Consider the following 14,628-nt stretch of genomic DNA (forward strand, 5'->3'; position numbering starts at 1 on the left):
GTTTGCCTTAGTAGTTGAAGCCAAGGGTGAGGCATCAACCTCTTTCAGACTTCTGGTAAAAGGTACTCACTTTTCACAAACCTCTTAATATAATACCCTTCTCACCTACTGCTAAGTGCTGTTCTGAAACATATGCAAATATTTTGAAATTGACCAAATAAATGAAATCTCATCCAATCTTTTAACAAAAGAGATTAAGTACCTTCACACATTCCCAACAGTCAGTCTGAAAAAACAAACATTTGATTATTTTCGAATTAAACATGAGAATAAACAGGGGTTGTAAAATGAAGAACCACTCAATGTGTAGCAATACTTCATCCCCCACTCTATGATATTTTGTCTGGTCACCATAGATCCCTTCTATAAACCATGTTGAGAAAAGAATTGTTACTTTTTTTCTTTAACACGGAGGACCATTCCAAGTCAATGCATTCTCCAACTAGAAGTTCTTCAGTTTGACTTTCTACAGCTTAACACAGTTCAGTATTTCATTTGGAAACAGTCTCCCTCTTTAATCTACGTTGACAGAGAACAGATGTTAAAAAGCTGCACTGCCAATTACAAATGTATTCAGTCTCACTTTTCACATGAAACACAGACGTCAAACAGCGGTGCTTTGAAACAATTTCTTTTTGTATAAGCGCCTTACAAATGCACAGTAAATAAACAGCCCTTTACTTCACAGTATTTCTATTAATTTGCGGTCAATATTAAAAATGTCTGGTCGATGACCAGCAACACAGTACTTACCGTGAAGGGTATTTTAACACATAAGCAGAGGCCAGGAATCCACCAAGGTTGTGTCCCAACAATATAAGTGTGTCCAATCCCATTTTGATCCTCCACTCTTCTATTGAATCCACAAACTGATCTTCAGCTTTTTCTGCACTGGCAGGGAACCCTGGCCGGCTGCTTCGGCCAAATCCCAAGATGTCAAATGCATACACACTTCGATCTTGGCTTAGATCTTCGTAATTGAGGGCCCAAAGTCCAACTCCACCTCCAAAGCCATGCAAGAGGACAAGTGGAGTTTTGTCTGAAATTGCCTGAGTAAATGACAAGGTCCAGATTTTATTTCCATTCGAAATAGCAATATGTTCTTTGCTGTATGGGCTTTTGATACCTGCAGAAAAAAAGGGGTGAAAAAACAAATCAGGTGCTGATTTCCCAGAAAAAGTAAACGACATATTGTAAACGAAACCTTCAGAAAAGTAAATGATCCAAGTTGGACTGCCTGTGTGTGCATTACACTGTATAATTATTTTGAGCTTATTTCATTTTGACCATTTGTATAGTGTGTTCGTAGACCACAAGGCAGTGTAGAAAGAAACAGAAGATTTTCCTGTATGAAAGACACAGGTAAAGTTATAAAAAGAATCTGGGAGATGAAAAGGGTAAAGGAAAGGTATAAGAACACACTTTTGCATTGAGTTTGTATATAAAAGTAGGAGTCTTCGGGCGGCCTGTCTTCTGGCGGAGGTGTGTAACATTGCAGAAGAGCAGAAAAGTCTTGGGTAAGAGGTTTCTATTTTTTTTTGTGAGTGAGGCAGGGGTGTTGCGCTGTATTGGACCCTGGGACTGTGCAAGCAGAGTCTTTTTTCACCATCTACTGTTGTAGATGGAAGTGCCCGGTCGTAAAAGAAAGAGCATTGTTCTACAAGAACAAAAAAAGAATAAATAAATCTGAAACAAGCTCGAAAGCAGAAATTGAACGGCTCCAGAGCATTCCTAAGCAATATCCAAGTGCCGTTACAGAAGTATTTGACTCGCTCCATCAAAAAACCTTGCATGGAATAAGTGTTGCCTAAAGAGGTTACACCTCTAGATGAAAATGATCTAAGTCTGTTGGAACAAAGTCTGCACTCATGTTAGACAAGAATGTATGCAGTACCCTTGGGTGCACTACAACAACCCTGACCTCCTGGCAATAGGAACCCAACCTTTGGTACAAGTCTGTACTACACAAGTTGGTAGCATGTTGAGCAGCCAGGCTTATCTCAAGAGGGGTCAATGTGAGCTTTAGGGGAGTTACACAGAGATTCACAGCGACAAGTATTCAAATAGACTCTTACAAACAAGGTTTCTTGATTAAACAATTTATTTAGAGTAAGCCTTCTTTAGAAGGGAGCAATATAAAACAACACAAATATACTTCAAAATACACACTCCCTTTGGGGTCGCCAACAGACACAACCTACACCCTCGGGTAACTTCAACAGCTATGGTGCTGGGGACATTAATATCTCACCGTTGCATTTAGAATATCTTAGGAATAGGTCAGAGCAAAACAAGAGATCACAATTATACTCTGAAGCATGTAAGTACTTTTGGTAACCCCCCCAATGCAAAGATAGTTAACCCCTTCCTGGAAGCAAGACACAGCAATTAAGCAGAGGAGAGAAGAGTCATTCAGGGAGCCAGGCCAGCCAATGTTAAGTTAGCAAAAGTCAAGCTGAACTGGAGCACTTCTTGCAGGTAAGTAAACGTCTTGCACAATGTTTTAGAAGTCTTTGTAGAATAAGAAGAAAAGTAAAGTACAGCCACAAGCTGATTAGGCTTGTAAGGTAAAGAAGCTGTTGGCAACTCTACAGATGCATCCAAGACAAGTCTCCAACGAGGACAAGCAAGGGGGGCACAACAAGAGGTAAGTTCTCTCAGACTTTACCAGTACCTTTATGTTGAAGAAAAGTGCAGCAGATGGCTTCTGTTCCTGTGCAGCTCTGCAGATCCTACTGTTCCTGGGCCTCAGTCGTGGCGACAAAAGCGCAGACTTCTGGGGACTCTTGCACTGGGACGGTCACTGCTCGTAGCCGGCAATCTTCAAACAAGTGGCACTTCGGTGTTGCAGCTCCTTGCGACTACCACAAATAGCAAGACCGCTGTTCCTGGCTGTCGAGGTGGGCTTCCCTTGCATCTGGGGTGCCGCACTCTGTTGAGGGGGCTCCGACTTGGTCAGTCCTGCTTCCTGTGAGTCCGGAGTTGGCCAGCTTAAAAGCAACACACACAATCTGGTGTCCCTCTCCCTGGCTATTCGGTTCCAGCAGCAACTGCAGTGGAATTTCAACCAGTTCCGAGAGGATGTCCAGGTGGCTTACTTTGCAGTTGATTGGTCCCACCAATTGAAAAGTGAGAAGTCGTACTTGCAGGGGCTTCTCTGTCGATACGAATTTGGAGTTTTATCACAGCAGCAGAGCTTCAACGGGCAAACCAACGGTCCAGGATTTGCAGCAGGTGTCCTCTTCAAGATCTTCTTCGGATTCCTTTGTCCAGTGGTCAACTCTGCCTTCCAAGCCAAAAAGCCTTGCTTTTTATGCAGGTTTCTCCCATTCATTCCAGCCTAGCTGTCACTCACCTAGCAGGGTGGCTTCCTTGCCGGACAGCCAGCCGGCCAATCACCTAAGAGTGCAAGCCTGTCTTCTAAGAGACTAAACACAGGGAGTTTTGGGCACCTCCCTCATTTCCTGCCCCAGTCAGACACCCTGAAGCCAGAGGCGGGCTTCACTTGTGAATCCCGCCAAAGGCAAAATGAACAAAGGGGCCAAACCTGGTTTGGCGCGCAGAGTAAATCTCAAGAAGGACCCTTCCACAAAGAAATGGCAAAAAAAGAAGACCGGGCCATTTTGACAAAAATGGCACACTTGGGTGATTTACTGCAGCTGCGAACGCAGCCTGTGGTTAATGCACGCCATAGTAGTTAAAAGTAAACCACTGCTGTTAGATAAGATTTGCACAGAACTGGTAAACCTTCCTAAACTGGGTTAACACCAGAACTTTTTCCTTTACTAGTGGGATATTTTTCCTTAATACCTCAGTGAGTGGGAATCTTTTTGCCACTCACATAATCTTTAACTCTTTTTATGGGTGTCATTTTTAAGACTATACATATTGTATTTTTAAAGTTATCCTCTTTAACAACTTAATGGCAATAAGTGCCTGTTGTTGCTGGGTTGCCCTAGGGGCTCCCCTTTTAACTTTCTTTTGCTAACCTTGGGTGAAATACAGTTCCCATGGGTAGAAAAGATCTTTGGATCCCTTTTACATTTTATTCTGTGAAACCAGCACACCCCACCCTATGAAGAGTGCTAGGGAGATAAAATGTATCCCCTTTCACATTAAAACTAACAATTCTGTTACAGTGACAAGCTTACCTTCAATGGCTGGTGGCAGTGATACTTTGTATTAAATTGGTGCACCTTTACCACGGGCAGTCCATTTCCATATGCCTATGGATATTCCACATCCATATGGTGTCCATAATACCATTCACATGTTCCCATTTTGTTATCACTTGCAAGAGTATATACTCACATGGGCGTTGTTCACCTGACTTTCCTCCGTTACGAAGTCCCATGCTCGCCCGTCTTTCTGGTGCCATGCCCTGCTTCAGGGAGCAGAGAAGATTTCTTTTAAAATGGCTTCTACTAAAACCGCTCAGGAAACACGTGTTTTTTTTATTTAGGGGACCGGTCACTATAGTTGGGCCTGGCTGACTTGGCCTGGGGCTTCACAAAGTATGGGGGAAGACTGAGGTCACGTCGCGGTCACCACTGAAAGCGAACCCCAACTTACAGGGGCACCCCGTAAATACAGGGGACGCATAAGCACCATAAACCAGAGTAAATGTACCCCTCTAGGGAATTAAAAGCCATGAGTATATCTTTCAAGCGATAACAAAAATGTAGTCTTTACAGATCATTAGGATTGGGGGAAATGGCAGAGGACTCTGCCATTTCCAACCAGCATTCTGTCCTCCGTGACTGGCTCCCAAGTCCTGAAGACTGGTGCTGGAATTGGGCTTAAATACTCTTGACTTGGTCCCTGGATACCAGCAGAGCTCCTTCAAAACTGTTGTTCTTCCCATACAAGGGATGCTGCAGAGTCTCCAGTGTTGCATGGCCAGGTTCCGTTTGGGACAGGCTACATAACATTATGCTGCATAATTTACTATGTTCTAAACATTCATACATGAACACATCTTCCCACCATTATCTCAACACTTAACTCCATAAAATTATATATTATTTGGTCCGGTATTTCTAAAAAAAAACCCTTGTTTTCCTAGTACTCTTTGTCATGCTGAATCTTTTTTAGTCTCCATTGGCTTGTGATTGACAGGAACAGCTGCTGAGTTACCTCGTGCTCTCTACCAGCCTGCTTGTAGTCTATATTAATCACAGCCTCAAATTACTGTTGCTTTCAGCAAAGCTAGCTACAAATGAACAGATTTACAAATATATCCATCTACATAGTTGTTTGCACTTATATTTCAATCCTAACTATCTTTATTTAGCGACTGGCCACGCCTCAGATTATGTTTGCATGAAAAAAGCTTTCTCAGTGCTATAGTGCTTAGAAGTCTTGCCTCATTTGTAAAGTGCTTGAGGGGTGCAGGAAGGCACTAACTGAAGCGCTAGCTCCTCCCCAACATAAGCATGGCCCAGAGTATTCCAAGACCCGGTTTCCAGGTTTCTTGATCCTTTGATCTTCTGGCTCTATTCATTGTCACTCAGACCCCTGGCTAACCAGCTCCAGGACTGGTCCTCGTGGCAGGGAAGGTTCACTTCTGCTCTTGAATCACCACCGATCTTAGCTCGTCTTCAGCGTTTGTCCCATGTATGGTGATCTATAGCTGGTTCTTGCTGGTCAGTCCCCCGCTTTGAGTTTGTGGAAGTGATGGGCCTGGCTGCGATTTCAGATGGGATTCCTTAAAGTTTTCAGCATAGGATCCAACCGTTTTTGATTCTGATTTTAAATGGCCATCTGTCGCCTTCTCAATCGACTTCTTTCCTGTGTTTTCGCTTCTCCTTAGATCAAATCCCAGAGTTTGCCTCCAAGAGCAATGAAGTCAGGGAGGTTGAGCCCATATGCAGGTTTATTCTATCGTTTTCTCTTCCATCAATAAAATCCACGATCTTAATGTCATCAGTGTTGATCACTCTTAATTTGGATACGTGATGTAACTAGCTCATGATGTTTGAGTGTTTTAGGATCAGGCCGTCATCTGCTCATAATATTCAAGTGTGACTATAAGTCTGGGATCAAACCTGTTGTCGGGACCGTGGGTGTCATGATCTCTGCTTCCAAAAGGTCAGGGTTTTCCCAACTCCCTTGGAAGCAGATCCATAACCCAGGTTCCGAGTGCCAACCAGTCCCAATTGGGACCTTTTGGACCCAGTCCTGGCGCCAGTGGCACCAGGCTCATAAATATGCCCAGTCCCAGCGCTGGAAGCGCCGGGCTCATAATGCTTGGGTGGACTTACCTTCAGCAGACCATGCTGCTTACTTGCCTGCCAGTTAAGCCTCTGATCCTCTTCTGTTTGGAACTACTTTTCCTGTTGGGTGGGGCTGGAGCCACTCCCTAGATTCAGAACACTGGAACTCTTCTGGAAGGCAGGAACTCTTTTCTTACCAGGAACTCTTTTCTTACTTAGGCGTGGCTGTGGAAGGAGACACCTAAGCACTACAGGAGGCTATTTAAACCACACCCGGTGGATGAATCTTGCTTTGCGTTATTCTGCAACCTCTGCAGCAGAACGCTCATCGTGTCTTCTGCATCCGGTCCTGGGCCTAAGGAAAAAGGCTTACCATCCTGAATCCAGTCTTCAGCAACACCTATAAAGACAAGAAAGAACAGGTTAGCATTCCGGCATCTGAAAGGCAAAGGCTTACCATCCTGAATCCAGTCTTCAGCAACACCTATAAAGACAAGAAAGAACAGGTTAGCATTCCGGCATCTGAAAGGCAAAGGCTTACCTACTCTTCGTGCGCTCCGGAGGTCTTCACACTGCATTCCGGCATCTGAAAGACAAAACAAGGTGCGTTTAAAGACATTGGGGAACTTTAATACTCACGTGCCATTACTCCTTTCCACATCTAATCCAGTGGGTATTCCGGCACCCTGCAGCCGCTCCGAACTCGTACCTGCAAAATAAAAAGACAGTTAGAGCGCATAGTGAAGCAGGCAACAAGCGCTTACTTACGTGCTTCCAGGCGCTTCTATTCATCACACGGGCTCCATCTTCAACTCACTTCAGCCCGTCATCCGCCATCGCCGGAACCCTGCAAAACAAGAGACATCATTACTAAAGACTTTAAAGACATTTGAATGACTCGAAACTTACCGTTCGTGCAGTAAACGACGGACAGCAGTCCTCTGAAGTCAAGAGGCCTGCGCTACCTATCCAGTGAAGAAACTGGTTACAGCACCCTGCCCCGAGGCAGATGGAGAGCTCGGCATTCACTTACCTAAGGTGAGAGCGTTAACCTTTGGGGGTCTACAGGAGAGGAGAAGAGGAAAGAGATAGGGACACCCCAATAACCCCAGTTCATTAACCCCATATTTTCTATCTGCAGACATCTTACTCTACACGTCAGGCATACAGTGCACAGAGGTCCAGCCCAAAGAGCCAACCGGGTGCTACACATCACCTTTGAAGATACGGTAGTCGCCCAGTCAAGACCGGCGCCTCTGCGAGAATCAGGTGAGCGTTACAGAACGCAAAGCCTACCGCAAAACTCTCGCCCAGGCGCTATGGAAACCTCGGATACTGACCCCCTAGCCCGGTTACTTGGGGAACTAAGGGCAGAAGTGCATGCAGCTCGTCAGGAAACGAATGCTCTAAGAAGGGAACTAATTATTTCCAAGGAGAGAACAGACAATCTTGCTAGACAAGTGCTACAGTCACAAGCCGGACAGACCCCGTTACCCGCATCAGGGGCAAATCTTCCTTCAACATCCTCTATGAATCCAGTGCAGATCAACCTACCTGGGAATGTACCTCTGGCTCCGCCCGAACGATTTTCTGGTGACCCAAAGAGGTTTGCAGTATTTATCAATCAGTGCCGGTTGCACTTCTTATGCCGGCCAGCAGCCTTTCCAACTGATCAAGCAAAAGTAGCTTTTGTACTTTCGTACCTTAGTGGCAATGCGGCAGACTGGTCGATCCCTCTAGTTAATCAAGATGATCCGGTTCTCCATGATTTTCAAGCCTTTCAGCTTAGTATGGAAAAACTGTTCGCAAGACATTCACAGGGGCAGGCCTTGGACAATGAGCTTCTTTCGTTGCGACAGGGTAATCAAGACCTTTTGGCTTATATTGCATCTTTCAATAGACTAATAGTGGAAACTCAATGGCCTGAGGACAAAAGGATTACGCTGTTTTATAGAGGTCTACGTGGAGAGCTCAAAGATGTTTTAGCCCAAGTAGTGAATCCCCCACAAGACTGTTCGGATTATATAGACTTGGTCGTTCAAATAGATCACAGGCTGCAGAACAGGAAGGCCGATCGTTCCAAGTTTGATGCTCGAGTATTTTCCAAACCGCCAACTCCTTCCAAAGGAGTAGACTCCGGGGAACCCATGCAAATAGGGGGTCTGAAAGGTCCTCTAACACAAAGGGAGCGGGAAAGGAGGAAACAGTTGCAATTATGCCTATATTGCGGAAACTCAGGGCACTTTCTTCGAGACTGTCCGGTGAAACCTGCCAAGAAGGCAGTAGGAGCTGCAGTTACCAAAGTTACAAACTCTGAGCAGGGAAACGACCTCGCCCGACAAGAATAGAGGTCCTCTTGCCGAGCGTGAAAACCAGTTCCGTGACCTCGCATTTCGTGATACCTATGGTCCTCATTAGCCCTGATAATCCGGATCGATTACATGCAATTGAAGCTTACGTCGACAGCGGTGCCATCGGCAATTATGTGGATCATGAAATGGTTTTGAGGATGAATCTAACTCTTTGTCCCAAGGCTGTAAAGGACGTCATTACTACGGTGGATGGTACGGAGATAGCCTCCGGGCCAGTAACGCATACCACTCAAGAGGTGACGCTAGTAAGTCAAGATGGACACCATGAGAAGATCGTGTTCGATGTGATCAAGGCCCCTCAGTTTTAGATTATTCTAGGAATACCTTGGTTAGAGAAACACAATCCTCTGATCGATTGGCGAGCAAGAACGGTCCAGTTTCCAGAATGTGTCTCTACTTGTCACCCTCCACCTGGTGTTGCACTGGCCGCAATTTCTTCAGAGACTCCCCAGTTACCTCCCGAATACCTAGAATACCAAGATGTTTTCCGGAAGGATCAGGCTAACTCTCTACCTCCTCATAGGTCTTATGACTGCCAGATAGACCTGATACCTGGATCTACTCCTCCTTGTAGTAGAATTTATGCCCTCACCAAGCCTGAGAACCTTTACCTTCGACAATACCTGGATCAATACCTGGCAAATGGGTTTATTCATCCTTCCAAGTCCCCTGCTTCTTCAGCTTTGTTCTTCGTTCCAAAAAAGGAAGGAGACCTTAGAACTTGTATCGATTATCGCTCCCTGAACCAGATCACCGTTAAGAATAGATATCCGTTACCTTTGATCCCTGAACTCCTGGACCAAGTCAGAAAAGCATGCATATATACAAAGCTGGATCTTAGAGGAGCTTACCACTTGGTACGAGTAAAAGAGGGCGATGAATGGAAGACGGCCTTCCGCACCAAGTATGGGCTATTTGAATATCAGGTCATGCCCTTCGGACTTTGCAATGCCCCGGCCGCCTTTCAATATTTTATGAACGATGTCCTCAGAGAGCTCATAGATGTATGTGTTGTTGTTTACATTGACGACATCCTCGTTTATTCTTCATCGGAATCTGAACATCGGAAACACGTGAAAATGGTCCTCGAAAGATTGCGTCAACACAAACTTTTCGCTAAGTTGGAAAAATGTGTTTTCAACGTGACTGAAGTTGAATTCTTGGGATTCATATTATCACCTGGCGGAGTGCGTATGGATTCAAAGAAGGTCGATGCAGTTCTCAAATGGCCATCACCATCCTCCGTAAAAGGTGTGCAAAGCATGTTAGGCTTCGCTAACTTTTACCGCAGGTTTATCCCCGAATTCTCTCGAATAGTCCAGCCCATCACTGCCTTGTTAAAGAAAAACAAACGTTTTGAATGGTCTACCGAGGCGGAACAAGCTTTCCAGGATTTGAAGACTAAATTTATCTCTGCACCAATCTTAAAACACCCTCGCCCCGAACTCCCCTACATCGTGGAAACTGATGCTTCAAGCCTTGCCATGGGGGCAGTTCTATCACAAAAGGACCCGGTAACCAATCAGTTGCATCCCGTGGCATTTTGGTCCCGCAAATTCTCGCCTCCTGAAATCAATTACACGATTACTGACAAGGAACTTCTGGCTATCAAGTCTGCCTTTAAGGCTTGGCGGCATTATCTGCTGGGGGCCCGACACACCGTTACTGTGATTACGGATCACCGAAACCTGCAATATTTGAAGACCGCAAAAGCCCAATCCTCTAGACAACTCCGTTGGGCATTATTCTTTGCCGAGTTTGACTTCATAATTACCTATCGACCTGGTACAAAGAACGGTAAAGCCGATGCCCTTTCTCGGATGGGAGTGGAAGAACACTTGGTCAACCCTAAACCTGTACCAATCATTCCCGAACAAAGAATTCTGGGTGTAATCGCCACAGAATCCATAGAGGAAGTTAAGGATAAAGCCAGGCAACTTGTAACTCCAGCAGACATACAGAATTGGCATCTGCAGGGAAAGGACTTTGCAGTAAAGGACAACTTATTGTATTTCCAAGAACGATTATACCTACCCAGCACAGATTTACAGAAAAAAGTAATCTCTTGTTATCACGACTCTTTAATGGAAGGTCATCGCGGTATAGCCAAGACCTCAGAAAAGATCAAGCGCTACTTCTGGTGGCCGTCTTGGAAAAAAGATATCAGAGACTTTATAATGTCCTGTGGAGTATGCGCCCAAAACAAGAGTCAAAAGGAAAGACCAGCAGGCCTCTTACGCCCTATTGACATCCCACCTCGCCCTTGGCATACGCTTTCTATGGACTTCATCACCGATCTACCTCCATGCTCCGGATACAATACGATTCTAGTAATCGTGGACTTATTCTCCAAGATGGCGCATTTCATTCCGCTCAAAGGCTTGCCAACAGCAGCAACTCTGGCCCGAGAATTTCTCGAAAACATCGTCCGACTGCACGGTTTTCCTTCGGTTCTAATTTCGGATCGAGGTAGTCAATTTATTTCTCATTTTTGGCGAAGTTGCTGTCGGTCGGCTCAAATTGATGTGAGACTATCGACCAGTCACCACCCTCAGACCGACGGACAAACCGAGAGGACCAATCAAACTCTGGAACAGTATTTACGGTGCATGCTGCAACAAACTGAAAAAACTTGGAAAGATATCCTTTGGATAGCCGAGTATGCCTACAATAACTCTGTCCATTCGGGAACTGGGAAAACCCCGTTTTTTCTTTTGTACGGCAGTCACCCTCGAACCTCGGAGTTGGATCCCCTCCAAGATCTTGAAACACCAGCAGTAGACTACCTGCATTCTACAATCACCCAAGCCTTTAAGGAAGCTGTTTCTCACCTTCAAAGGGCTAAAGAACAATACAAGAAAGGAGCAGATCAACATCGGAAGGAAGCCCCTCACTATCAAGTAGGGGATCAAGTCTGGTTATCCACCAAATATCTATCTCTAAAAGGGCCACGCACATTCAACCCAAGATACCTTGGTCCCTATTCCATCACTACCATAGTAAACCCAGTAGCGGTCAAGTTGGACTTGCCCCCGCACATGAAGATACATCCGGTCTTCCACGTCTCTCTATTAAAACCCGTGCAACCTCAAACCCGACTAACCAAATCTCCAAAACCTATCCTAGTGGATGGAGAACTCGAGTTTGAAGTCAAAAGCATTCTGGACTCCAAGATCTCCAAATCTAAACTATTCTACCTAATTGACTGGAAAGGCTACGGCCCCCAAGAGAGATCCTGGGAACCTGCTGAATATGTCCACGCTCCTCGCCTAATCAAAAGATTTCACCGAACATTTCCTGACAAGCCAAAACCCCCGGAGAAGCCCGGTTTGGGAGGGGCCTTGAGGGGGGGTACTGTCATGATCTCTGCTTCCAAAAGGTCAGGGTTTTCCCAACTCCCTTGGAAGCAGATCCATAACCCAGGTTCCGAGTGCCAACCAGTCCCAATTGGGACCTTTTGGACCCAGTCCTGGCGCCAGTGGCACCAGGCTCATAAATATGCCCAGTCCCAGCGCTGGAAGCGCCGGGCTCATAATGCTTGGGTGGACTTACCTTCAGCAGACCATGCTGCTTACTTGCCTGCCAGTTGAGCCTCTGATCCCCTTCTGTTTGGAACTACTTTTCCTGTTGGGTGGGGCTGGAGCCACTCCCTAGATTCAGAACACTGGAACTCTTCTGGAAGGCAGGAACTCTTTTCTTACCAGGAACTCTTTTCTTACTTAGGCGTGGCTGTGGAAGGAGACACCTAAGCACTACAGGAGGCTATTTAAACCACACCCGGTGGATGAATCTTGCTTTGCGTTATTCTGCAACCTCTGCAGCAGAACGCTCATCGTGTCTTCTGCATCCGGTCCTGGGCCTAAGGAAAAAGGCTTACCATCCTGAATCCAGTCTTCAGCAACACCTATAAAGACAAGAAAGAACAGGTTAGCATTCCGGCATCTGAAAGGCAAAGGCTTACCATCCTGAATCCAGTCTTCAGCAACACCTATAAAGACAAGAAAGAACAGGTTAGCATTCCGGCATCTGAAAGGCAAAGGCTTACCTACTCTTCGTGCGCTCCGGAGGTCTTCACACTGCATTCCGGCATCTGAAAGACAAAACAAGGTGCGTTTAAAGACATTGGGGAACTTTAATACTCACGTGCCATTACTCCTTTCCACATCTAATCCAGTGGGTATTCCGGCACCCTGCAGCCGCTCCGAACTCGTACCTGCAAAATAAAAAGACAGTTAGAGCGCATAGTGAAGCAGGCAACAAGCGCTTACTTACGTGCTTCCAGGCGCTTCTATTCATCACACGGGCTCCATCTTCAACTCACTTCAGCCCGTCATCCGCCATCGCCGGAACCCTGCAAAACAAGAGACATCATTACTAAAGACTTTAAAGACATTTGAATGACTCGAAACTTACCGTTCGTGCAGTAAACGACGGACAGCAGTCCTCTGAAGTCAAGAGGCCTGCGCTACCTATCCAGTGAAGAAATTGGTTACAGCACCCTGCCCCGAGGCAGATGGAGAGCTCGGCATTCACTTACCTAAGGTGAGAGCGTTAACCTTTGGGGGTCTACAGGAGAGGAGAAGAGGAAAGAGATAGGGACACCCCAATAACCCCAGTTCATTAACCCCATATTTTCTATCTGCAGACATCTTACTCTACACGTCAGGCATACAGTGCACAGAGGTCCAGCCCAAAGAGCCAACCGGGTGCTACACATCACCTTTGAAGATACGGTAGTCGCCCAGTCAAGACCGGCGCCTCTGCGAGAATCAGGTGAGCGTTACAGTGGGCCCCTCCTGTTGTCGCTGTGAGAGGGCTCACCTTCGCACTCCGATTCCTTTCATGCAGATCCTTCATCTGTTGCCCTGGGAGGGGATCAGTTTTCGACTTTGTTCATAATTGTGTCTGATTTAGAGGAGTGGATTTCCGGTTCGTTCTCTTCTTATTTTGGCTCTTCTGTATGCCAGGGTGAGAAACGGGGGGGAAGAACAGTTTTCTGTGATCTGGATGCTGCTCAGTCCAGGGGGTCTTTCATTGTTTAATTCCAAAACCGAAGTAATCTCCTCCACTGATTCACTGAAATCCTCGTCTTTGTACACAGACAGTTCCAGCAAGGAGTCCTCAACCTCCTCTTCTTCCAGGGCATCTCCAGATGGTGTTGGTATTTTAGAGGTTTTCTGCCGCTGAACTCGGATGTCAGTAGTTTGTAAGGTACCTTTTTTATCCTTATGTTTCCTGTTGTTTTCGGGACGCCTGGAGACACATTCTTGAGGTTTCTCAAAAAACTTTGCGACCCACAGGGTTTCAATGTCTTTGGTTTCATGTTTTTTGTTTTCTTTGCTTACTCTCATTTCTTTGCTAAGGTCGTCTCTTCTCTGTTATTTTTTAGCTGATAGAACATGGAGAAGGGTTTTCTTCTGGCAGGATGCGTTTCAGGTGATCAAGCAGATCTGGTAACCCTTCAGCCACTAGGGCTTTTACGGGTTCACTCTGGGTCTGTCTCACTGTGGCAACTCCTAAGATCACAGGTATACAAGATGGTACTGCAGAGGATGAGATCGATTCTTCTGGGGGATCCTGGGCCCTTTCCCTTGAGTCTACTGGTCGAGGCGCCCCTAAGATCTCTCCAGCCAAAGAGTGAGAGCTGATGGAGGGCTGTCTTGGACCTTTGATGCTGGCTTCTGCCCCTTTTGGGGGTTCTTCAGGATGTACTTGCTGAGAGGGCCTTAGCTTGCTTTTGGGTTGTGGACCACAAAGCAACTTCCCAAACCCCATCCAAGAAGATCCGCTTGTCTGTCTTGCATCAAGTCAACCAAATATTTGAGGATTACACCCTCCATTCATTTTCCCTCGCTCTTTTCTCTTATCGATTCTATGAAGGACTCAGCATAGACCAATTTGGAGTTCCTCAGTGTGAGCAAGGTGGTCTGCTATTTATAGTTGTTGCTCAAGTTCTTGTACAGTTTCAGAGGGGCCACCTTAGGCCTCCTCGGCCCAACTGGCACTTGAGATATGTTTTTCTCCAATGGTGCCATAGCAGA

At 45.9% G+C, this 14,628-nt stretch overlaps 1 protein-coding gene across 4 annotated transcripts in view; it reads right to left on the bottom strand.

Annotated features, from left to right (window-relative positions):
• Window positions 1–14,628, bottom strand: part of ABHD5 (abhydrolase domain containing 5, lysophosphatidic acid acyltransferase) — a 349,392-nt gene that overhangs the window by 206,830 nt on the left and 127,934 nt on the right. For all 4 annotated transcript variants that reach the window (XM_069648832.1, XM_069648830.1, XM_069648834.1 and 1 more), the window contains one exon: window positions 754–1,126. In XM_069648832.1, coding sequence (XP_069504933.1) covers window positions 754–1,126 — 373 coding nt within the window. The remainder of the gene's footprint in view (window positions 1–753; window positions 1,127–14,628) is intronic.

The sequence above is a fragment of the Ambystoma mexicanum genome, chromosome 2q, assembly GCF_040938575.1.
Source record: "Ambystoma mexicanum isolate Mex_15411 chromosome 2q, UKY_AmexF1_1, whole genome shotgun sequence".
Classification (NCBI taxonomy): domain Eukaryota; kingdom Metazoa; phylum Chordata; class Amphibia; order Caudata; family Ambystomatidae; genus Ambystoma; species Ambystoma mexicanum.